The sequence below is a fragment of the Varanus komodoensis genome, unplaced genomic scaffold, assembly GCF_004798865.1.
Source record: "Varanus komodoensis strain SLA01 unplaced genomic scaffold, ASM479886v1 scaffold10, whole genome shotgun sequence".
NCBI lineage: Eukaryota > Metazoa > Chordata > Lepidosauria > Squamata > Varanidae > Varanus > Varanus komodoensis.
The window spans coordinates 23980030-24005135 of NW_025335269.1; the positions used below are offsets into that span (position 1 = coordinate 23980030).

The window sequence follows — 25106 nt, forward strand, 5'->3', positions numbered from 1 at the left end:
GTTTCCTGAATATGGCACATGGAGGCATGGAATCTTCCAGGGAGCAGAAACTATAGTTAGGTATGCTCAGTGGAGAATCCCATCTTCAGATTGGGGATTACAACAGGGATGTAAGGAAGTGGGAGACTCAAATAACACTGGGAGGAGGAGCTGACCTGTGTTGCATGGCAATTGCAAGGGATACCAGCCTACATGTGAAGCTAAGGATTTGGATAGCACTGGAAAGGGTAGCTACTTTTACCATCATCTTCATGTAGCAACCTCACAGGGACACTGGGCAGCATTAGTGACTCAGTTCCTTTCATGTCTAGTTCTGGACCCCTGCTCTAACTGTTTGACTCAAAATGAGGTCCGAGATAAATGAAAAATGACAAATATGGTTGCCGGACGTAATACAGGCTTCACCTCTTTAAAATGTTTCATTTGCTGAAACCACAATAGCAAATTACATGTGCAGATTTTGAAAATCTAAGCATACACATACTGTTGATTTTCAAAGGTTGTAGTGCGGCCAAATGTCCCATTATGTGGTACAATCACATGGCACGGTATGTTGTAAAAACGGTCAGAGCTACATGTACTGATATAATCATTCAAATCATTACAGAAATCAATGATTTCAAAAAGAATGATTGATTACATTCAATGTTTTACTGATCAAATATGTTATAATTCATTTAACTTGCATCTTGTAGAACTATTCAAACAGACCTTCTTAAAAAAAGGAATTAACTGACCTTCAACAGCACATCAATATATGCATTAGATGGTTCATGCCACAAAACATCTATTATAACTACAACAATTATGTCCTAATACAACTATCATTATGATTTAAGTATACAAAGCCTTTTGAACTACACAGAAAACCTTAACAATTTTGCCAACAATATTTTAGAAAAAAATTGTGCTGTTCTTTTAAAAACTGAACATTTTCTAAAATTCAACAGTTTGGTATTAAACTGTTCTGAGGACTATCCTGTCTTTTCCTAGCACCTGCTCCTACCCTGTCCACCACACAGAGGAAATGAGACTGAAATGGGGTATCAGACACATTGCTCCTTTATGTTCCACTTTCTTAGTCCTCTAATCTGACATCAAATAAATACCTAAACAAGGACTCCACTTTTTAAAAAAACAACAACCATCTCCTTTGACTATAGATATCAAACCCATGTTAAAGTAATTTCAGTATCTATGGTCACAGGAGAACCTGCATTCAAACAAAGATAGGATCCCTTTGTTCAAGTGTTTACTTCTTTGAAGGTAAAAAATGCTTGGCTGAGAAGGCTCAAACAATGCAGGTAGATTCACAAAGATGAAAGCAGATGAAAACTGAGGCAAAAATATATTTTGTCTTTCTTTTTCTTTCTTAGCCTTCTTTTTCTAAGTTCTTGCTTACACAGGGAAGTTCCTGAGGTGCTAGAGCTGTGGTGATCAGAAAAGAACAGAGTTGGAAAGAAGAAACAGGTCTGCTTCCACCACTGCAGAAGGTAAAAGAGACTGGTTCTAGCTGATGACTCAGTTTACAAGGCTGAACAACCTCTGGTTAACAAACCATTAGTTTATGGTGAGTGCATGGGTTGTTTCAGGGTTAAACAACCCATGTTTTGTTGCTGGGTTAAATCTAGGTCATTTTGCCCATAAGCAACCCATATTTTTTGGTTTCAGACAACAATCCAGGAATTGAGCAATCCTTAAAAAAAAAAAAAAAAAGCAAGTTCGTGTTCACTGCTACACGGTCACATATAGTTATGTGCAAACCAAGTTGATGGCTCATATGAGGTTATCTGAGAAAAGCAGTTCAGTCGAACAGTCCTCTTGCTGGCTCTACTTCAGTCCCAACACTCCTTCACTAGAAGGTACTTTAGAACCAACCCACATGATTTATGTGTTTTCCACTCTGTATCACTTTATACTTGACAATTTAATTCCCTCACAAACAGCTCATTGATACCAAATCGTCTACACAAAATTAGCATATGTGTGGTTAAACATTATATGTAAGTGGGCATTCAAACAGATCTCATGATATAGGCTGATCTCCTGAAACTCTACTGCTTGTGTAGCTCAGCTTTCACTCTGTCTAAAAAGCAGTTCACTTCTAGAATATATGAAGCAACCATACAACTACTTGGGGTAAACTGCTTAGTTTGTAATACTATTCAAATTCTCCAATGTTCCAAGTAGTTTATAGTCTATAAAATAATGTACAGTCTCACTGTCAGACCAATATGACACTGGAACCAGTTGCCTAGTAAGGTTGTGGGCTCTCCCACACTAGAGACATTCAAAAAGAAACTGGGCAGTCATCTGAGTGGGATGGTATAAATTAGTGTCCAGCAACAGCAGGGGTTGGACCTGAAAAATGATTCTATATTGTTTAAGGTATTTTCCTCCATGAACCTTATTTCACATAGCCTCTGGACAGTATCTAATGCAACACAAGTGCTAAGGTAAACCACACTGAACCATCATAGGGGACTTCTAGCGCGAAGCTAACTAAGTCAGCTAACAAGACGAGTTTTTTGGAGAACCCACTATACCAGCTAACACTGTTAGTCTTGCACTAGAGGTTCATTTTACTAGTACAAAGTGATTTACAGGAGTGTTCATCTCACACTGGATACTGCTCTCTTACTTGCTAGATGCTCATGATCTAGTATGAAGTTCAAGTTAGGTTTTAATATATTTGTGTTAAATTGTAGTTTCATTTTAAAACAGTTCATTTTTTCAGATACTATTAATATTAATATTCATAGTAATTTAATAAATGAGTTGCTCTGTAGCCAAAGCACTTAGGATGACACACACTTGCTATGAATGAAATTTAAGTATCTGATTTAAGCTATTACGAAAATGTGATCAATCTTCATTCTTCTTCTGAAAATTACAAAATAGAACATTAACAGGGAATGGAAGCATAATACTTTAAAAGTATTCATTTTAATTGTTTTTTTTTAAAACTTGAATATATTGTTCTGGTACTTACAGTCCCACCTACTATTCTTCCTAGTGGATACCATGCTCTTTCATCAAACCAGTTTAAGAATTCATAAAATCCATGTGACGCAAGATGATGTGTTGATCTGTAGTTAAACCTGGAAAAATAGATCAAATTTAATAGCTTCCCTCAAGTAGTCGAATTTAATTAACTCCAGGTAAACACCAAGGGGTTGGAGCCATAGTATTATACTTAGAGTAGACCACTGCAATCAATGAGACAAATGACTAATCTAAGTTTTATTCGTTTTAACAGGTTTAGTCTGACTAAATCTGGAGCCAATCCAGATGGTTTTCAGACAGCTTTTCAAATATATTTCCATTTGGAGGCTAAAAAGCTTACATTTCCAATATGAAAATTATTCAAACATACTTATTACTAAATTGCAAAAAATAGGTCTAACTCCCAGTATTGCAGTCTCAATCTATGTCTTCTGAATAAAAAAGGGAGATAATTTATTGACAATCTCAAAAAAATCAGGTGAGAGACGCAATCCCCCACCTAAAAATCAATGATATTTCTATAGCACATTCTTTGTGGGTAACAGTTCCTTGCCAATTTGTTTGGACATCGGCATAGTTTTTCCATATACCCTCCCTCCCTTTTGTTAGTCTCAGATTTATAGCAATTCATTTTTCCTTTAGTATTTTCCTGGTTGAGAAAAATAGCAAGGTTGAGATTTCTGCACAACTCCTGCTCAAAGCTCTGCAAAGCTTATGGCCTGTTGTGAAAAAACAATAAACTTAAAGACACTCTATATGTAAGAAATCCAAAGAAAGGAGTCACAATACTTTTATTTTATGCATATGAGAAACTCTTTTTAAGCTTATTCTGTTGAACTATTCTTGTATTACAACTGCCATATGCTAGAGAATACTAGACAAGCCTTTAAACGTAAGATTTGGAATATTTTGTCTACTTATTGCCATTTCCTATTTCCAACATTAGTCACATATTATATGATAGTGCTTTAGTACTTATACAAATGCTTTAGTTATTGGATTGGATTTTTTTTAAAGCATAAAGGAGACTTACTTTCAAACAACCAAAGATCTTCCTCTGATATAAGGTTTTTAGGCTATGTCTACAGACTACAAAAGCTGTTACTTCCAAGAAAATTTCTGCATAGGCTTGAACCAAAAACTACAAAACCTAATGCAAACTGCACAAATATCCCCCTTTACTATTAGTTATGCACTGCATGCAGATTAGAATAGTTACCCCATACGATTTTTAAACCCAGAAAGTGCTACTCAGAAAGAAGCAAAAATGTTTTGAGAGAAATATAGGCCTCAAGAAGTGATGACACAGGTCTTCCTCTCAATATAATTAAAAAGCAACATCAAAAATTATTCTTATTTTGAAGTTCTGGCCTACATTTGGTTTAGATTATATGCACTAGTCTACAGTAGATGTTAATATATTTTAGAGGAAATAATGAGGCTGCAAAGCTAGACAAAGCAACTCTTTCATCAAGAAGCTGAGGCAGGTGCAGACAAATCAAACTAACTAATGGCAGGTAAGAGTTCAAATGAGCACTTGCAGAATCCTAAAGGGTGATTTGCATTTTTTTAAAGTGGTTCTTCCTGATATGGGCATCCACACTGATAGACAGTGGCATAGTTCAGTGATAATGAATTAGGAAACAGAGTTGCAACAGTATACTACTGATTATTCAGAAGTAAATACAAGAGACAGCCTGGATTTAAGTAAACTTGGGGTTCCAATACCATCTTTATTTGCCATCACCAATTCAGAACGTTGATAGTTAAACTTCACCTCCAATAGTTTTATTTTTATTCAAACATATAGCCTAGGTCTAAACTACAGCATTTAAAACAATTGCTCTACATTTTGACAAGTAGTTTAGGAATAACTTTTTAACTTCTTTTAGAAGACTGGACCTATCAGAAACTGATTTTAAAAGATAAAGAGTATTTATGTTCTGCTTTAATGTATACAAAACTTGGCTCATGGAACTAGTTGCATGGTTCTCTAATTCAAGCCATTAGTTCTAGACCAAGTGATGAAAATGTATGCATAATTTATCTTGATATTTTTGTAATCAACACAAGTAATTTTATATTTGGTTCACAGTGAGACTGGGTTTTACATTTTTAATACAACCACTATTGCAATGTGCTTATGAAACCAATTACATTCCCTCTGAGGTGCCAGGTATCCCTTCCCTTCATCTGCACACCTAACTATTCTAGTGCTACGCACGGATTTCACATTCTTGGATTAAAAGGTGAATTGTTGAAGTGTGAAAAGCAGGAGTTCACTTTGGATGTAGGAAAACAGGACATATCACATAAGGAACACCCACCACTTTCACTGAGAAGTTGGATGTTATCTGGTTCCAAAGAATCATCAAGATTTGGACATGCATTACACACACACACACAGCTGGCTCAAGGGGAGCTGATCCAAATTAGAATCTTAGCTTTAACTTTATTTCACTGCATTCTCAGTAGGAATTGCCTTCCTGTTCCCACTTCCATTGAAAATAGCGGGGCGAGGGGAGCAGTTTTGCATCTGGATCACAACATAGAACAAGCGTTAAACCCACCCTCAGACAATTGTCCTTATGTAGTTCAGGACCCTTTGAAAAAGCTGTTTATTAATCAAAAAGGAAAAAAAACAGTGCATGCAAGAAGTTTGTTATCCATTTATAAGGCAAGAAATAATGAGATTCTCCAGGTCAGAGCTGGAACTCCAAAGGATCCTACAGTCATTAGACACCATCTATTAAGCTGCTAGTGATCTGCTTTACACATACTACCAGCTTGTGACTTATTTACCCCAAGATTTGTCACCACGCCCAGGGTTTGTCTAGCAGATGGTCCAACAAGCAGCAGTTTGTTGTCTCAGTCTCTGGGTTGTTTAGCTTCCCTTCTCCTTTGTCTGACAAATTATGTTTTAAAGAATTTAGAGTTCACAACCCAACAACAAACCATGGGTTCATGTGCATGGCTACATTCACAAAAATAACCTAATTCAACAAACCAAATAATGAGTTTTGTTATGAGTAAACTAGGCCAGTGTGTGGGCAATCTTAAGGCCTTAAACACATGGTATTGCATAGTGAAGAGGTCTCACAATTATCATCCATTTGTCTGCATAGTTCTACATGGACCTAGCATGTTGCGCTATCTTTGTTAATCTGGAAAGGCATGGGCCTGCAGCCAGACCAGCCCACAGGTAGAAGCAGAGTGGGGATGAACTTGATAGCCTTATATGCCCCCTTCCAACCCTACTTCTATTCCCTTCTGCCATCTATCAACTTTCTATTTTAATTCACTACCTAAATCTTGACAGACTGATTTAAAAAAGGAAGCAAGTTCACATAACCAAAACTGTTGACTTCAGCCTTGATTAGTGTTCTGTGAAGAGAAGATAGCATATACTTCTAAAGAAAATCTTTTGCTATCAAAACTATGAACAGTCACACCCATTTTTTCAGTATCAAACACTGAACACTATGTAATAGTACAGCGTAGCTAAAAACCAAAGTGAAAAAACTGCAAGAAATAACTGAAATGAAAAACACAAGAAAGAAAAGTGACTGAACTCCCACATGTGGCCAAGAAGATGACACAATTTAATCAGGATGATGGCTTAAAACAATTATCCTCAAATTGGTTTCCATTTTCTTTTCACCATCTTTACAATTTGATAGCTGACTGATTTGGTGGTTTCTGCTGTCACCTTCTGAGTCTACCGTAACACATCTAGCTTGCCCGTGCTGAGACAGTGCTGAAATAATTGTTCTAGAAAGCAACAACATACCTAACTGCTATAAGGACTTAAAATAAAGGCAGTGTGCTGTGTCATTACATAAACTAGCCCCAAAGTACCCAACCATTAGAGTACTGAAACACACGGGGGATAAAACAGAAGCTGCTTAGAATTCAACACTATCCAGGAGTAATGAAAATACACATTCTGTCCAATTTTCCTAAAACCATCTATTCTACTTAGAACCATGTCCTTTTAACTTGATGGAATAATAATGTACTGTTTATGTGCATTGTAATTATAGCATAAAAGACTGCTAAGGTAAAAATCACTCAGTTGCTACAGAAAAACACTAATGCTTGCAAGTACACTTCATTCCACCTTTCCACATCACTGTCTCTGAAGAGTTCACATTTATCTCCTTTTATTGTGTCCCTGTCCACTTACTGTATGACAGTGGACAGTCCACAAAACAATCTTGTACAATGAAGGTAGCTGTCTCCCATATAAGATTTATAGAACTCTTGTAAAATACAGAAGGAATTTTTTAAGAAAATAAGATTAGAATGATAGAAAAAGTATCAACACATAAACAAACACCTTACCAAAAGGTAAGTTGAATTACCAGGAGCTCATACATTCAGTTAATCACATTTCTTTTAACGAAAAGGGAGATCATACTATACCATACTGAAAAGTGTTCAGTGGAAGAAAACCTAGTTCTTGTAGCCAAACATAATTACCTATTGAGGAAAAAGGAAAATTCTAAACTTCCCTGAGATCATCTTTTCACTATAACAGGAGTGGGTCCCTTGTGGCCCTCCAAGCATTTTAGCCTATAACTTTCGCCTTCTTTTACTGTTGGGATGGTAGGTGTGGTTGGGCATCCAGAAATTTTGGCCTAAGAGTTGCCCATCCCTGCACTAGGAAACTGATCCACTTGCCTGAACAAAGCAAAGCTGGATGACTGCTATACATTTATGTCAGGAACATGATCATATAATTATGCCTCAACTATTCAACCAAGGAAGAACTCAAACATATGTTTAAATAAGTGATAAGACAAAGTATTTATAGAAAAGCATCCTGGAAAGTCCATGCTGGGTGTTATATAATGCAAAACGGACTGTACTAAAGCAGCACTATATATATTAAGAGAACAGAAGAAAGGCTGAACAAGTTACTTGTACCATTTTTGAGCTTTACAAGAAACTAAGCTATGCAAGAAATAAAACTAATTCTACCTAAATCTGAAAAAGATTGTGAATTGTTTAGCTTTGAAGTATGAGGATGGTATTTTTTGTAATTTTGTGTACAATATATAGCAAGTTAAGGCATTTTATATCTAATGGAAATATATAAGGATGTGCAATTGTACTCAGTACGGGGGAGGAAGATCACAGTGATATGACGTTCATTTTTAATTGTTTATTCAATCAACAAGGCACTACAGAAGCCAAAGGAAAATCCAACAAGCTTCATGATACATCAGAAGCATATCTAGAGTAATACGGTTCTATCTGATGATTTGCATTTTCCCTTTCATAAACAAACCCTGGAATATTTTTCAGAATGATCCATCCAAAAATGCTGAAATAGCAGAGCACCCTCTGTTAAAGTTCTAATTTTGATAGTGTTCCTGGCCTTCAGAAGTCTAGTCATTTTACCTACATATAACAGATACAATCACAGTCAACATGCAGTCATATAAGCACAGTGTCTACAGCAACTTGTGAAGGACCTTGGTTTGACAGTTTCCTAAGCTGGAGATTATAAACTTCTTCAAAGATAAAGAACGTTGAGATATTGAACAACTATAATATTTGAAAGAGTTTCTTTACAAATGAGTACTTTAGAAAGAACTTTTAGTCATTTCCAGAGGTTTCAAGTTGTTTCTTTTAACATTGGACCGTATCAGAAACTGCTTCTGAAACACACATTAATTTCTCCAGCAATGGAGTCATGGAGCTAGTTGCATGGTTCTTGGTATTCCAGCAATTAGATGGACTGGGCAATAAAATTACATTTATGAACTAATTTTTCTAGATTTTTCTGCAATCAACACAATATTGTATTCAGCTTCCTGTGGCTATACATTTTAAATAAAGATGGAACTTGACTTCATCATTAAAGCTCTAGTTATAATCAGTCTGATAAGCTTATTAGCATAATGACTTTTTCCCCATAGTGTGAGGTATCCATTTTTTCTGTCATTTAAATCCCACCTTTTTTTTAGTGCTGGACACAATTTTTCACATTTGAACTTTCCTCAAGAAGAAAGTGGAATTTTGAAATATGCAAAAGTGCTCTCAAAATTGTATTTCCACAGTTCCTATCCTAATATGTTCTCACTTTAGAATATTTTAAGACTTATTTCAGTCTGCTTCATTTTAGCCAATCACATAGGAAACAAAGATACTGACCTGGTTTGCACAAGCAAAACAAGCCACAATGGCATGTTGTGAACCACAGTGTGATTAGCATTATCATCACCTAGCCACAATTGGTATAGTGTCATCTGAACCTTGAAAATCAACTGAGTGTGGTTTAAATCTCCAATTGTCCATGAGTTATTCAAGGGTGGTTTAACCCTCCAAGAAGCCATGCCACCCAGGTTCAGATGATACCATAAACCGTGATTATGTACATTGCACCTACTGAGGTTCACAACAAGACACAGTGCTTCGTTCTGATCGTGTGAACTGGGTCCCTATGCCACCATACAGATGGATTTAGCTATGTAATGACAGGGGATGGCATGCATCTTTATTCCCAAATCAACTGAGCAAATTCCCCTGTATTGTTGGGCTGCAGCGGCAGTTCTATTGCTGACCAGCACCACATAGCAGGACTCTGATTCCTCTTTAGTCACGTGCAGTTAAACAGGACTAGCATGACAGAAGGTGAATGCTGAAGGGAAGGTTTGTTCCTTCTTAACTGTGTGTCCCACATTATAGCTTTCTGACTTTCTTCACTATTTATTGGTGCAATTTCCTAGAAATCAAGCCTGTGTCTTACTGTACAGCTGAGGCGGGCAATAAGCAGGTCACATATGCTTCCCTGAACCAGGCAAAAGCAATATATGTATTTACACAAACATCCCATGTGCTAGAGCTTGTTTAAACGATTGAATTTAGTCTGCTGTAAGAATGTTAACAGTACACAGTGTTAAAGAGAGACACCCCACAGAATGACCTCCGTGTGGCCTCTAGGCCTCCCACAGTTGCCAATCCTCCTGTATAGTCTTTTACATGCTGCAAAATCTTAACTATGTTTATTCAGACTCAATCCCACTTTCTTCAATGGGGTCAACTTTATAACAACTGTCTGTAGGACTGCACCCAAAATCACCTGCTGGGGTGAAAAAAATCTGTGAAAAGTTACTTTTCTACATACCACTTTTACAGCTTTCATTTTCAATGCCACTGAAATACAGCTCCTTACCTAAGCTTAGTATTTAATATGCTTAAATCTCAGCTTATATCCCATATACGCTTTTAAAAAAATATTCTTGATTAGGTATCAATTCTCTCAGTAAAAATGGTACTTATCATCTCTGTATTTGTGTGATATGTCAGTTTGATATTAAGGACACTGGAGAAGAGCCTAATGCTGGGAACCACTGACAGAAAAAGAAGGGGATGGCAGAGAATGAGGTGGCTAGATGGAGTCACTGAAGTAGTCAGTGTGAGCTTAGGTGGACTCCGGTGGATGGTGGAGTACAGGAAGGCCTGGAGGAATGTTGTCCATGGGGTCACGATGGGTCGGACACGACTTCGCGACTAGCAACAACAACAACATCTTTAAAATATTCAGTATTGAAATGGATAAATCTAAGTATCTTATGTAAAAGTTTCTCTTTGGCATAATCTACAGGAGACAAAAAAATGCCCAGGCAGAGGTAATGCACATGAATCGTTTTCCTTGGAACTGCAAAATCAATCATGCCTGTGAACAAATTATTCACTAAGTTTATTACTAGCCTTCATATTTTAATTCCATCCAACACAAATGCTCTGGGCAAAAGCTGCAGCCCACTGGGCTGCAAAAATAAAATGACTCTGAAATATTTAGAAATGAATTGGCGCCACTGTTTTTTATCCTCATTTTTCAAGCTACTTCTATTAGATTATCACTTTCAATCTGTCTCTTGTTATCTTTCCTGGCTGGAATCCTAGAGTACTCAGGGCTGCTTCAGAAGTTATATGTTAATAGGTGCATATAATAGACTTGCAGCACGCATTCACTAAACAGTAATGACTGAAGAAGCTGTATGTCTTTTTTAAGCAGTGGAACCTGCAATATACAAGGGGTGGTCACATGGTAGGTCTTATCTACTGGTAGATCTCTGGTAATTTGCAAGAGATCAGCAAAGACTCTGATTCCTAATTGTTTAATTTAATAAGTAGCAACAAATGACTCCCTCCATCCCATTGGGAGGGGGATATCAACCAGGAGTGAGATTTTTTCTGCAAAAGGCCTGTGAGCTGAATTCAGTTGTGGAGCTCAAAACATTTCCTATTAGGTTCAAGTATCTTCCATTCCAAGAGTGCTTCCAGATGAGGATTTATTACTGTGCAACTGCAGTGCCTCATTCATAGATTTGTACAGCGATCCAGACATCCTTTTCAATCTGTAACCTTTCCATGTTTTCCCAGTTTCTTCCATCTTTTTTCTTATCAGATATAATCTATTAAGTGTAGGGAAAAATAGGGATCTAAGGAGCTTTTCACACAATAGCAGCCCACATGTTGCCTAAAGAGGGTTCCACTGTGAAAAACTGCATCTGCAACTAGAAAGATTAGGCCCAGATTTGTTGTTTGCACTACAGCAGAAATTGTACAACTCCATACACATCCCTTAGAAAGAGGCCAAGCCTATGCTGTTTTCTCAATCTGAACTCAACCACATTTGTTTCAAGAAGGAGGGACCTGTTTCCTACCACAGGACAAATAATAGGGAATGATCAAACTAGGAAAACAGGGCAAACAGAAGTGGTTTTTCGTGCTATGACCCTAATCTGAGTGCCCCCTGTGTGTTTACCTTGAAAAAGGATGGAAGACCTGATATAAGATTAACAGTGCATCAAACTTGGTTCCTGATAACTTGCTATCTTGAGATGCCAGGGAATAAATGTGGGACATTCTATATGCAAAGCATATATTCTACTGCTAAGCTATGGCTCTTCCCCAAGACAAAAGCAGGAAGGCTCTAATCTGACTTTAGAACTGTACATGCAGAGTTGTGCGATGCATTCACTAAAAACATCCAAGCTACACACACACACCAGACACACTAATATGCATAGATATGTAAACATAATGCATGCACACTAAAATCTGTTTAGTACATGCCTATTTCACCCACAAAGAATTCAAGACAGACCAGAAGGCCATGCTAACCCAACAATCTTGTGAAGTAGATTGGGCTGAGAAACACTGATTACATAAATTCAAAGGAGGAGTGGCCCTACATCATTCAGTAAGCTTCACAGTTGAGCAAAAATTTGCACCTAGGTTTTCCTTGATAAGTTTAACCTTCTATTTCACTGCACCATCTTGGTAAACCTAAGTGCCCACTGATGCAATGTATGAACTAGTTCTCAAATGTGCTCCCACAGCATTGTCGAGCATGTGGTAGCCTTTTCAAATGCATAAATTCAATGCATCCACCTCCATAAGCAATATGGTGGTTCACATGACAGTTTGGAAAAAATCTGAGATTAGAATGATGCAATCCAACATAGCAGCTAGACATGCAGATCTTCATGCAGGTGGATGGAAGAAAACAAATACTATAACTGCCTCCAGTGGTGCGAGCAAGGTACAGAATCAGAAACATAGGAAGCTCCCAGTCAGAAATAACTTTACATGTCCACACAATCAAGAATGCACAGCCATCCCATGGCATAACACAGACATTTAACATTAAAAAGACAACATGGAATAACATGGCACAGTAAGGATTCCTGAGTCTGCAAAAACTTCAACTTGATTGAAATCTGAGGTGCAGTCAGCTCTTATTTTCTCCTGTAGAGACAAAAGCTGTATTTATAATATTACATGAAATAGTGCTTGTGCCTCCAAACCTATTTACTTAGAAGCAAAGTCTCTTGACATAACCAAAATTTAAAAAATACAATAAATGCCCAATATAGTTTTTAAAAAAATCATTATCAGCCACATGCCACCAAAAGCCCACTCATTTTTGTATTTCAACAGTATTACTGCCAGCAATACCTTCCTGATGTCCTTGCAACTTCCCGATTACTCTCATACCCCAGACTGCATTTTGTAGTTACTTCCTTGAGATTTTGCATAGTAAAGCTCACATTATACTCGTTAGGCAAGCATGATAAAACACCAACCTCCCCGATATTATACTAATTTTTACGTTTTACATATGATGGGAGTGGCTTCGCAGGTACTCCGTCTTGTCACAGCCTCAAGTCCACTGAACCTATAAGAATACGACCCACCTGTATACAGTACACACTGCCCCTCACTGGCGTCTCCGTTAGCATCCCGTCAACACAAGACAGCAAGGCCCTTTTCCCTCCATACCCAAAGCTCTCTTTCCCTCTCACTTATACATACACACTCATGCCCGCCGCCCATGCCGCAGCGACGATGATAGCGGCGGCACTGCACAAGTTTTGCTCAATGAGTAGAACCAACCAGACTTTGGGCCTCCCGGCCCGCGACCGGATGCAAGAATCACAACGTAGCGTACTTTTCTGCTCCGGTACCGCAGAAAAGAGGAACTCAGACTTCACCGGCACGCGAGGAAGGCAGGGCGCCTCGAGAGAAAGGGAACTCCAGGCTGCGCCTGTTGGCCTTCTCACCTTTAACCCGCGACGGCAACTCCAGATCGGCTCCTCACCAAGGTCCCCCACGCATCACGCTGATTTCCTCACAGAGCCAGACGCCTCCCGAAACCTCGGCCCCTCCGTCCACAAACCCGCTTCTGCCTTACTTTGCCCCCTAGCCTCCTCGGGGCGGTTGTTCCTCCATCCTCCGAAGGGGCCGACAGAGCACTCCCTGAGGACCACCCCTCTCACCCGCGCCGCTGAGCAGCGCCCGCCCGGTCGCCCAGGGCCGGCACCGGGGCTCCGGCGCACCCTGCAAGGCGCGCAAGGGCAGCGCCGCACACCAACTCCGCCGCCAGCCCGAAGTCTTACCAGGGGTCGAACTCGTGTATGATGCTTTCGAAGCGGATGACGGCGAAGAGCCTGGAGCTGAAACCGGCCAGCCAGGCTAGAAAGAGGATAGTGAAGGAGAGCAGCGACTGCCAGCCCGCCGGCTGCGAAAGGCCCCCCGACAGACCGCCCCCGCCCGCCGGGGAGCCTCTGCTGTTGGCCAGCGCTTGGGAGCCAGCGGCGGAGTTCGAAGAGGACGACGAGGCGGCGGCGGCACCGGGCTTGTGCTTGTGGTCGGGGGCTGAGTGTTCCGCCATGTTGCTCCCCGGACTCCTCGCTGTCTCTCCGCCTAACGCGCGGCGAAGGAGGAGGAGCAGAGTCCGCCCCGCTCCCTCAGCGCGCTTCGCGAGAGCAGCAGCGGTGGCGGCGGGAGGGGGAGGAGGGGGGCGGGAGGTCGAAGCGATGGATCTTTCCGCGCCCCTTTCACTGCTGGTGGGGCCTCTTGCCGCCCGCCGCCCCCTCCTTTACGGTGACCCGGGGACTGCCGCCCGCCGCCGCCAACATCCCAGTGCAGCGCCAGGCAGAAGAACAGGCGCGAGACCGGAGCAGCCCGAGCGTGCGAGCGAGATGTGCGGAGAGGAGGGGCGGGCAAAGGGAGGGGGAGGAGGGACTGTGTGAGCGAAGAAGCGGGGCGAGGGGGGTGGAGCGAGCTGGAGAGAGGGAACCGCTTCCGTATGAGGGGACCTGGCACAGGACGGCGTTAGAGGAAGAGACTGGAGAACAAGGTAGAGGAGAAATAAAACAAGCGTGGAAGGCCGTTGGGCGGCGCGTAAGGAAAAAGGGGAGGAAGAGGAGGGGCCGGGGAAGGACTCAGAATGGTTAATTGAGGCTCACGGCCCGCGCAACCGCTGACATTCTCATTGGGTGGGCGGAGCCGGCTGCGAATCTTTTCTTCCCCCGTTCGTCCGGAATTCCCTACTAACCTGTCAGAGAGCGACAGGTACTTCAAAAGGGCAGATCGGCAGCCAATCAGGATGGAAAGCCGCAGGGTGCGGATAAAGGAAGGAGGCGGGATTACTGATCTTCACCAATAATAAAGGCAGCTGTTAAGTGGAAGGACGTGATTGGGAAAGACTTTCACCAGTGAAAGGCTAAGGACGTGAAGTTGACTTTTTTTTTATAGCATCACGTGAGATGAATGGAGCGTTGGCTTTTCAGGCGAGCCGCTTTTGCAGGGGGCTGCAGTGCCTCCGTGGAGGAAATTGGAGCCTGCGTTGCTTTGGGTTCCGCAGCAAAGAGGCGCGTTGTATGCTGGAACTTGTAGTTTCCAGAAACTGCCATGCGTCTGTCAAACTCTCCAAACCCTCCTCACCCCGCCTGTTGTCATGGTAGGCTTCGGGGACGCGCAAGTCCCTCTTCACGCACTTGCTTTGTACAGCTAGTTCATGGAGGGAATGGACTGTAGACTTCACAAGTTTTTTGTGATGCTCTGCAAGCGCTGCCTTGCTCGACTCAGAAGACAAATAAAAAGCTCTCTGAGGCGCGCCTTTCCTTGCGCGTAAGTGGAATCGCTGAATGGTTCCTTGGAAGCACTCATGGGCTGGACGAAGGTAAATAAATTGAGACTCAGTTTCTAGAAAAGATGACGTGTTGCCCAGCACTGATTCTGTGGGCACGATCTGATAGGATTTATAGTACTATCTCAGTTTGGTTCGGAAATCGGAATGCTTGCTAGAGTGACAATCACTGCCCAGTTCAGGGAGGCATCAGGTAGCAACCCCCCTCCCCCCGAAAGCTACACGAAATCAGAAAAGTGCATGCTTGTTTCGTGCTAGCCCACCCAACGATTTGGAGATGAGCCCTTTCCTTGCTCTAGTCCAGATCTCCTCGTCACAGCCCATTTGGGTCGGCTGCCACAAATTAAACGGGCACATTTCTCATTTAGTGCGAGAATCAGTGCAGCTCCAAAAAGCGCTGTTGTAACTTATTTATGTAGCGCTGCCCATGCACATGGCGCTTTACAGCGAATAACAAGACAGGTTTCTGCTCCCCAAAGGATGTATAACCTAGAAACAGACACACAAGAGACAACAAAGGAAGGGAAGGGAAATGGTGGCAAGGATAAACAGGGAACAATCTCGCGATTATTTCCGTTAGATGCACTTAGATGTAGGGCAGCCTTCTCCAGCGTGGTGTCTTCCAGATCACGCACCATTCCTGGGAAAGCTGTTGCAGGATTTTGGGGCCGGGGAGTCATGCCAGTAAGTTTACAGAACGGATGGGTTCTGAGGAGGCTTTGAAGGAGGTGGCAAGTTGGGAGGCAGTTCGAGACATGAAGGGCAGCAAAGGAGAAAGGGTGGAGTCGCCTGAAGAAGCAAAAAGGCCATTGCAAGGCTGAGGCTGGTGCAACCGGATAAACGAAGGTCAGGGATGTCTTGGGGACATATGAGCAGTGAGAGGGCTTGGAGGGAAAAACAATTCGCTTTTGCAAGATCTGGGAACAGAAAACATGCCAGTGTGCATTTTTAAGGTGCATGATCATGTGGTCAGAGAGACAAGAAATGTGAGTAATGCTAACAGTGGAATGCTGGACACAGGTGAGGGAAGCAAGGTGAGATTATGCAGTTACCCATGTGAAAGGTGACTAGCATGTGGATCAGAGTGTTCTTGCTTAGGAAAGAGAGGGATGGACATTACACACACACACACACAAACACACACGGAAGAACTGGCATGGTTTGACATTGGATTGAATATTAGGAGTAGGGAAAGGAGAGGGTGGGTGGGTTTGGACAAGGCTTCAACCCTAGGCTAGTTATACCTTGGGCTTAAAGTTGCTGGGGAGCAGTACGTGGCAAACAGGGGGGCACGGTGGGGGTCCTAAGGCACTGCCTTCTTTTCCTCCTCAGACCTCTAGCCCGTATCACAGGGGACACTGTGCTGGAACACTGCTAACAGCTGCTGACAGTGGGCATCCCAATGCTGGCAGAGTTAAAGAATACAATCATTTACCTGTTCAAAGAGGAGTGGTGATGTTCAGCATTCTGACTGCTGGGAAGGCAGCTGTGGCAGTGTTGGTAGGGGAGATTCCATGTGGGCCTGACCCTCTTCCCTCCTTACCCCAAGTGAATGCATTGTTCCTTTTTACAGATTGGGACAAGCCAGGTGCTACAGCCACGTCCACTGTTTCTTCACAAACCTCTGCAACAGTGATGATGGTCTGCACCCAGTCTTATCCTGCAGAGGCAGATGCTGCACGCTGCATAACTGGAGGACCCCTTGGATTTTCACAAATCTTGTTTGAAACCACCCCAAACCATTTTTATGTTCTCTTTTTTTGTGTGTGGGGGGGTGTTTTTATTGTTATGAAGCATCAGCCTCAATACTAGGATTAATATTTAAAAAATGAATAATTGTGCAATTGCCAAGCCTTTCCTTTTCTTTACATACAAATGATGCGGTAAATTTAGATGCTGCAATGTTTAGTTTTTTTACAAGAAAATGTTTACTCTTTTCAGAAGCCTAGATCCCACCGAAAGCAGCTTACATTAACATTAAAATACCACAATAAAATCGCAGCGCTGATTTAAAAGAAACAATAAAGGCAGGCATGACAGATGAAAACAATAATAAAATCAGAATCATATCAAGCTGGCAAGCAAAAGCCTGCCAGAATAAAGTTCTTCACTAGCTGATGGAAAGAGGTTATCAGCCAAGCTCATGAGGAATGTTTTTCACAGCTCAGATGCTGCCTCAAAGTCCCTCTTTCTAGTTGGGGTGCACAACCTTTTTGGTCCTGATGGTTGTAAAGTCTTGACAGGATACGTGGGGGGGGGGCACAGCCCCAGGAGGAGCTACTTCTTCCCGCAGTGCATAGTTCAACAATGAAACTGACTTGCATAAATTTATGACGGCCACCAGTTTGGATTGATTTAAAAGAGAATTGGCAATTGCTTCTGGGTCACCAAGAGGAGACTTTCACTTTCTGCCCTTCCCAGCATCTCTGGTGGGCACTGCTACTTTCACACCACTAATGGTGATGTAGAAGCTGCAGTGCTGGCTACTGCAGAGTCAGCAGGGAGTGGAGAAGGCTTTTCCTCCCTCTTCCTTACTTCCCAGCACCCCAGTCAGTGTCTCTTCTCTTGTGCTACCATTCGCTGCACAAAAGCAGCTTTGTTGATCATTGTGTTTATTACTATTATTCTTAATAATGTGATGGCAACAACACAGCCAGTTATGTCCAGGGGGTGTATACAATCTGTGGGTTTTGGACCCAAGCGGAAGTTGAAATCAGGACCCATTTCTTCAGAAGACTAAGCCAAAGTTACTCTTTTGTTCATATTTGACCACCAGTTCATACATAAGTTCATCACTTATGTCTCTATTTAGTGACTCAAACCTGAGAAACCACAGAGAATGCCTAGAATTTTACTGTGTTCTGTTTACCAGAATCACATTGCTGATACATGAAGCCTTCATGTTTTCTGCCCTGTGTCTGAGACATTTTCTGCTGAAGTAAGTTTGAAACTTCTTGCTTGAGGAGGGCAGGAGGAGGAAAAATACAAGGTGCTGGTGCTGGGGAGGTGTCAGTCCCAGCAGTCACATTTCTTACCTCCTGCACCAGTGAGTCTTTTTTTTTTCCTCCCAATGCAAACCCAGCTGACCGATCCTGATCCTTACAGAATGTCACTTGGGCTGCAGTATGGCATGGCATGGGTGGGACCAAAGTGCAGAGGTGGGGCATCTATTTTGCATGTCCACAATATTAAGCTAAAGACCAGTGGTCGGACCTCCTTACAAGGCAGAGTCCTATGTTCCTGCTAGTTCTCCTGACCACACAGGGCCAGTCTTGCCCACCAGATGCTTTAAAAGCATGCTCATCAGGATGAGGGATTTATCTCTTGCCTAAGCACCTGCTCCTTCTCTCTGAGTGCTGCCTTGGACTTTGACCTCTTCTTGGTTGTGACTGCCCAATTCTGTTTCCCTGCTTCTGCCTTGGAACATGCCAATTTTGGACTATACAGGCTGTAATCCATATAGCAGATGCAGAGAAGCCCAGGCAGAGTCGGGACCAAAGCAGCTGTGGTGGGGAAGGGAAATTTCATTCTGTCTCCCCCTGCCATGGTTCTGACAAAATTTGTTTCTCTCTCGAATTTCAGGGGAAATTCCTGTTGGAGCCAATGGAGCTCTCATTGAAACATGACAAATGACATCAAAAAGGTGACTTCTGTCAGTATTGTGGCAGGGTGAGAATGGGTTAAAACTTCCATTTCTCACCAGCTCCTGTCCCCCAGTTCACACAAATTGCCCATCCTGTGTTAGAGAAACTGAGCAGTCAGTCAGATGTCAACCAGTTCAAAATAGAATACATTTTTTTGTGTTAAAAATATTATTCAGCTGTTTTTCTTGGTCTGCAATAAAAATCTATACACACATTTTAAGGTCTCAAGTTCTGAATGTTTTTGTTTGTTTTTTTGCAAAAGTAGAAATGCAAGACTTATACTGCAAGATCTTGTAGTTGCTATATATATTTAAGTTAATTTGACATATGGTGGTGTATGGAAGAAAAATAAATATCCTACACTGTCAGCATTCCTATAACCCTGATACATTAATAAGAAAGAGGGCATGGAAGAGGGATTGGGGGAGAAAGTCTGATAAGTCAGTCTTTAAGATGTTAAGAATATAGATCATTTTAGCATACTATAAACCAGTTCAGTTTATTTGTTTTGGCCACTTGCCGTAACAAAACATAAAACAGAATGTCAGAAATAATAAAATAAAACCACTTGGCCAGTCAACGAAGAAACTTAATGAAATACCAGTAGTTAATTAGTGTCAACCAAGGCTCAGCAATAAAGGTCCCAGGAAAAGTAGCTGATGTCAGAAAAGCCTTCTTTTCTCTTGGCCAGGGGAAACTCAGATTTTGGTTGGGACAGTGTACATAATCTCACAGAAGGTGCAATTGAATCCAATATTTTATAGACAATGGAGTGGAATGTGGAGTTGAATCTGAGTAAAGCAGGGAATCTCCAACCTGTTCTTGGTAGGAGGGTACATTTGAAATTTTGGGAGGGCTGTAGCACTATGACAAAATGGCTTCCACAGTGGGTGGGGGGTGGGGATGCTCATTCATAAAATAACTGCCCTATTGGACATGGCTGGTCATGGCTGGCTCATTTCTCAGAAGGGAAACTTGTGAGAGTGAAGCAAAGAACCTTGTCCAAGAAACTAAGGGCAGGACAAAGGTGAGTCCTGAGCTCCTAAACTCGCAGCTACTCTATTGAATCCTAACAGAGATGGTGAAGGGCAAATTTTTTTAGTAAAAATTAGGAAGGGCAAGGAACCTGGCAGGTACCAAGATAGGTGTCAATATGCAAAATGTAGAGCTTAGCAATAAAACATTTACAATCCTAATTAAATTAAACATGAATAAATCTAGTAGGTCCATGCTGCAATGTTATCCTTGTTATCCATGTTACTGATTTTACGTTCAGCAATAAAGACAAGTCTATCTGTGTGTCTCTTTCTGTCTCTGTAAATATATATGCCAGGGTACATTCACATGCAACGTTAAACCATGCCACATGGTTTCCATATGGTATGGTTTCTTACCCATGTGAGGCAGTCAGATGCTCATGTGGTTTCCACCTTCCTGCCTGATAGCACATATTCCATCAACCTCTGTGGCTAAAAGGGTGCACTGCTCCTGCCAACATTACCTGCCTCCTTCTCCTTGGTCTGCATATAGAGGCTGAATGGCCAGAGTGGCTCTTGCAATTGCCACTCTTCCCACTGGATTCTATGATAGCTATGCAGAAACTACATTTCTGGGTTCAGGTGGCCAAATATGCCATGGTGAAGCACAGAAACCATACAATGGACTGTTATTTTTCTTGTGGTTCCATGGAAACCAAATGCCACATGGTTTCCACATGGTGTGGAGAGTTTGCACCAGTGTTCAGACAGGACAACAGACTATCCCTCGGTGGAAACCACTGTGGTTTGTTGGTTGCATTCATGCAACAGGACAAACAACTCTAAATAGTTACTATGGGTCCATGATTTTACTGGGATCTACTCAACAATCAGATGATTTCTATGTTAATGTGGATTCCATCCTTCTTGCCCAGTCCTTCTGCTGTTGGCATGTATCCCATCAGCCACTGTGCCCGAAATTTAATCCCAAGGTGCTTCATTACCTGCCCGTCTAACCTTCCTCTTCTTCATTGGTCCACACATAGAGGCTGGGTGGCTGGAGCAGTAGCCATTCTTGCAAGAGGTCTCTGTGGTAGTTGCACACCATGACCATGGAAACCATGATCCTGGGTTTGGACAACAAAACAAGCCATGGTGGTACTGAGAAACCATAGAACAAACTTGTTTCTTACCATTGTTTCAGCTTACCATGGTGAAATACTATGACTGTATGCAGACAACAGACCAACAATGATATAAACCCACGATGGCTTTTGTTTGAACCCAGCTGTTGCATGTGAACCCAGCCAGATACTGCAGAAACTCAAGTTTTGCTTCTAGCAGCTGCATTTCATTAAAACGCTTCTAGGAGATACTATAGAATTGAGCATTCTAGTCAGTGGGTTAGGTTCACGCTAAGTCATGCTTCGGGTAAACCCCCTGCAATCAAAGTGCAGCTTTTTTGTCATCCTTGATTAACTTAAAAGCCTCACTTATTTCAGTGGGTCTAAGCTGACCCAAGTCAGGTGCTCCAGCTAGTCAAAATAAATGGAGAATGTTAATGCAAACGGAGCATTAGTTTCTAACATATAATCCGGAATGGGCCAAGGCATCTTGCTGCTGAGACAATGGCTCAAACAGTGCCCAGCTACCCCAAGTCTGTCTATAGAAGTCACCAGAACTGGCAGTTGATTTATTTATTTTTTTACTTCAACAAAAGCAATAGAACTGTTCTGCAGCACCCGGGGGCAGCTACCTGGCTTATGGGGTGCAAGACACCTGCAGATCTCTCCTCTTTAACACCACATAGTCAGTCCCTGTTTCTCCATATTTGTTTCCTGAAGCAGCCACAACTTTCTGCCTATGTAGGGCCAGACCTATGTAGGATTTATTTTGATCCAGAAGTTAGAACAGAAGAGTAAACTCACATTTCGGTGTGGAAACATTCCCATCTTTATATTGTTAAAGCAAAAATTGTGGGGCTTCTAAGTGTAGGCTATGAAACATATGTGTGTATGAGTATTTATTGACGGAGCAAATGATATTCCTGGAAAGCAGTTAAAAAAAGAAGTGCAAATGTTCACACCTGTCACCTGCTCTTCTGCTGCAACCTATTCATGGATGCCGTGTCTGAACCATTTCCTAGTCTATTGATGTCGTCAAGCAGTTTGAACATCCCAGCTGCAAACCCCCTGGATTCATAATTCTTGGAGGTGGCACTTCTCATCAATGACTCAGTTGTGGCTGCCATCCAAATGGTAATGGTGATGTGCAGAGGAGATTGTGGTCTTTTTCGCTTCAGTATTACGCCATTTACCAACTGAGCAAAAGTTTAGGAAAAGATGTCTGTAGGCATTGATTGTCTAGGAGAAATAATAATAATAATTAGGAAGACAGGGAACATAATGATTCTTTTCAAAGGTTTGAGACCTGTCAAAAAGTAGAGGTACCTGCTTGTCTGTGCAGATAGCAAACAACACTGCTGCCCATTCTAAATTGTTTAGCAATCAGACTTTGCAATTCTTCAGCAACAGAACAACATCTTTAATTGGCACAAAAACACACCTCTATTAGACACTCACCATTTTTAAGCAGCTTGTTCTATATACCAATTAATAGACAATGCTTGGCTTTAACTGCTTCAGAGGGGTGATTATTCACAACTGTTCCTTTTGGGAGGCCTGTGGTCCGAATGCTGTTCAAACTGTGTTGTGACATTAAGAATATTAGACTTCAGAATGTGATCGATCAAGTTGCATAGCTGGAGCTTGGCATATTTCTCAGACTGGGTAGTTAAAACTGAAAAATACTGATGGGGTCATTGACTGCATCCTTCGGCTAGTGGAATATAAATCTTTTGCAAGTAGATATGACTTGATAGATGAGATAGCTGCTCATTTGAGAATAAAGTATGATAGGAAGTACTAGGAGTGTTGAATCCTGGTACATTCCTATTAACTCCTTTTTAGATGTTTGACATATTGTGGTATATATTGAGTTCTATCTCTGCAGCAAAATCTCTTTTGGTTCTTAGTTTACATCAGTATAGATTTGTGGCTCAAGAGGATTTTGAATTTCAATTTTAAAAAGTATAATAGTAGAAGAAAAATTCCTGCAATGCTATGAATTCTAGAAAGCCAACATTAATTTGCCAATAAATCAATTGTACAAATTCAAGTACTTCAAACTTCCACTGTGTTAAATAAAAGCAATTTAAACATTTACATGATAATTCCACAAAAATCTATGAGAGTTAAAAGTGCTTACTTTTAGGTAGACTGTGCCCTTAATTTGGATGGGAAAGCTATCCAGTCTAACCAGGCTCCTAACCAGGAAACCAAAATTACCTTGACTATATTCTTAGAGCTGAATGTTGGCCTGTACCCAACTGCCTTTTGTTGCCATAGAAAGGATATTGTGGGGTTCCCATCTTCTTTATTTGAAATTTTCAGTGTTATGTTGTGGGAGCTTTCACAAAATGGCTGCCACAAGGGGAGTGTATCCATTCACAAAATAAATGATGGGTGTGGCAAGTCATGAAAAACCCATTTCCAGATGCAAAACTGAAGATGCTAAAATAAAGCTAACTACAAGACAAAGGTGAGGTCTGACCTCCAAGGCACAGATCTATGTTTCTTATTCCACAGGCTTCTGCTCCTACACACATTTCTCAGAAGCCAAACCAATGAGGCTCTGAGAAAAGTCACTTGGCTAAGTCACTTGGCTAAAGAATATGTTAGCGGTGGAATCATGTATTTGCCCTCACAAAGCAGAAAAAAAAATCCCCATTTCAAAGAAGGCAGACCAGTGATGCTCAGAGAAACATACATACAAAACAGGGAAAGTACACACATAAACCTGGTTCACACAGGAAAGTGGCAAATTGTGGGTTATTAATTAAGCCATGATTTGGGGTTTGTATGCCTGGTGTGTGCTACTGTTACCTCACATAATAAACTCTGAATGTCTTGGTGTGAACCTGGGCAGTATGGGACATTTGTGGGTCAAAGAAGGGACCTAATTAACTTTGAGTTGTGTAACTCACAAATGACTCGCAAGCTGGGTTCATATCACACAGCAAACAAGCCCGTGCTCTTTCTGCGGTGTGTGGATTTTGAGGACAGATGGAGAGCAGGGTCTCCCCAAAAGCTATTAAAACCAGGCAGGCTTATATGAGAGAATGGGGGCCTGAATCTTGTAAGGCTTTACAGGTCTGAAAACCAGCATGGTGCAGGGATTACAGTGAGGGACTGAATCTGGGCAGACCTAGGTTCCAGTCCCTACTCAACCATTAATTAATTAATTATATTTATATCCCACCTTTTTCCTTCCAAGGAATTCAAGGTGGCTTACAGTATTCTCCTCTTCCTCTCAATCTTATCCCCAGAACAACAGACCTGTGTTGTAGGTTGGGCTGGGAGTCTGTGACTTGACCAATGTCACCCACTGAGCTCCATGGCCAGGTGGGGACTAGAACCCAGATCTTCCAAGTCTCAGCTTAGCACTCTTCACCACTACACCATACTGGCTCTCATCCAATCTTGGCAGGGGACTTTATGCTGCTTCCACACCAACAACAGTAAAATGGCAATCCCATGTCTTGACAATGGAGAAGCCACAGTGAAGAGTGGAAACTTTAGAATAGACCATTGACTCTTTCCATACTTTCAGAAAACTAATCCTACTTGGCAGAAACTCTAGAACTGGGTTTGGACCACACCAGTGTGGTTTCACCATGGCTTCAAACCCACCCATAGTTCACACATTACACAACAACTTTCGATCAGGCCAATTGGAGGCTGGTTACACACAGAAGAAACAGCAGACACAATTTTGCTGTACCAGAGTAAACCCTCTGAATAATATATGTATTACAGGTAAGACATGACTTGCTCCACACCTGGATTTAGCTCCCATCATCCCCAGCATGTTTCCCTTTAGAGGGGTGGCTGGGCATGCTTCACGATTAAGCATTAGTCTGTGGCCACTTTTTTTAAAAGAATGAGCAGGAATTGAAATCAAGGT

General features: G+C 41.6%; 1 protein-coding gene and 1 long non-coding RNA gene across 2 annotated transcripts in view; one reads left to right on the forward strand and one right to left on the reverse strand.

The window, feature by feature from the left end:
• The window catches only part of STT3B (STT3 oligosaccharyltransferase complex catalytic subunit B), a 44896-nt gene extending 30614 nt beyond the window's left edge, over window positions 1-14282 (reverse strand). Inside the window, exons 1-2 of the mRNA XM_044417460.1 lie at window positions 13926-14282; window positions 2993-3101 (exon numbers count right to left, since the gene is read on the reverse strand). Of these exons, the coding sequence (XP_044273395.1) occupies window positions 2993-3101; window positions 13926-14200 (384 nt within the window). The 5' untranslated portion in view covers window positions 14201-14282. The remainder of the gene's footprint in view (window positions 1-2992; window positions 3102-13925) is intronic.
• An 891-nt stretch (window positions 14283-15173) lies between these two features.
• LOC123016829 lies at window positions 15174-17306 on the forward strand. Its single transcript, XR_006413480.1, has 2 exons — window positions 15174-15493; window positions 17034-17306. It is a non-coding gene; the product is annotated as an uncharacterized LOC123016829 (long non-coding RNA).
• Window positions 17307-25106: the final 7800 nt, after the last annotated feature.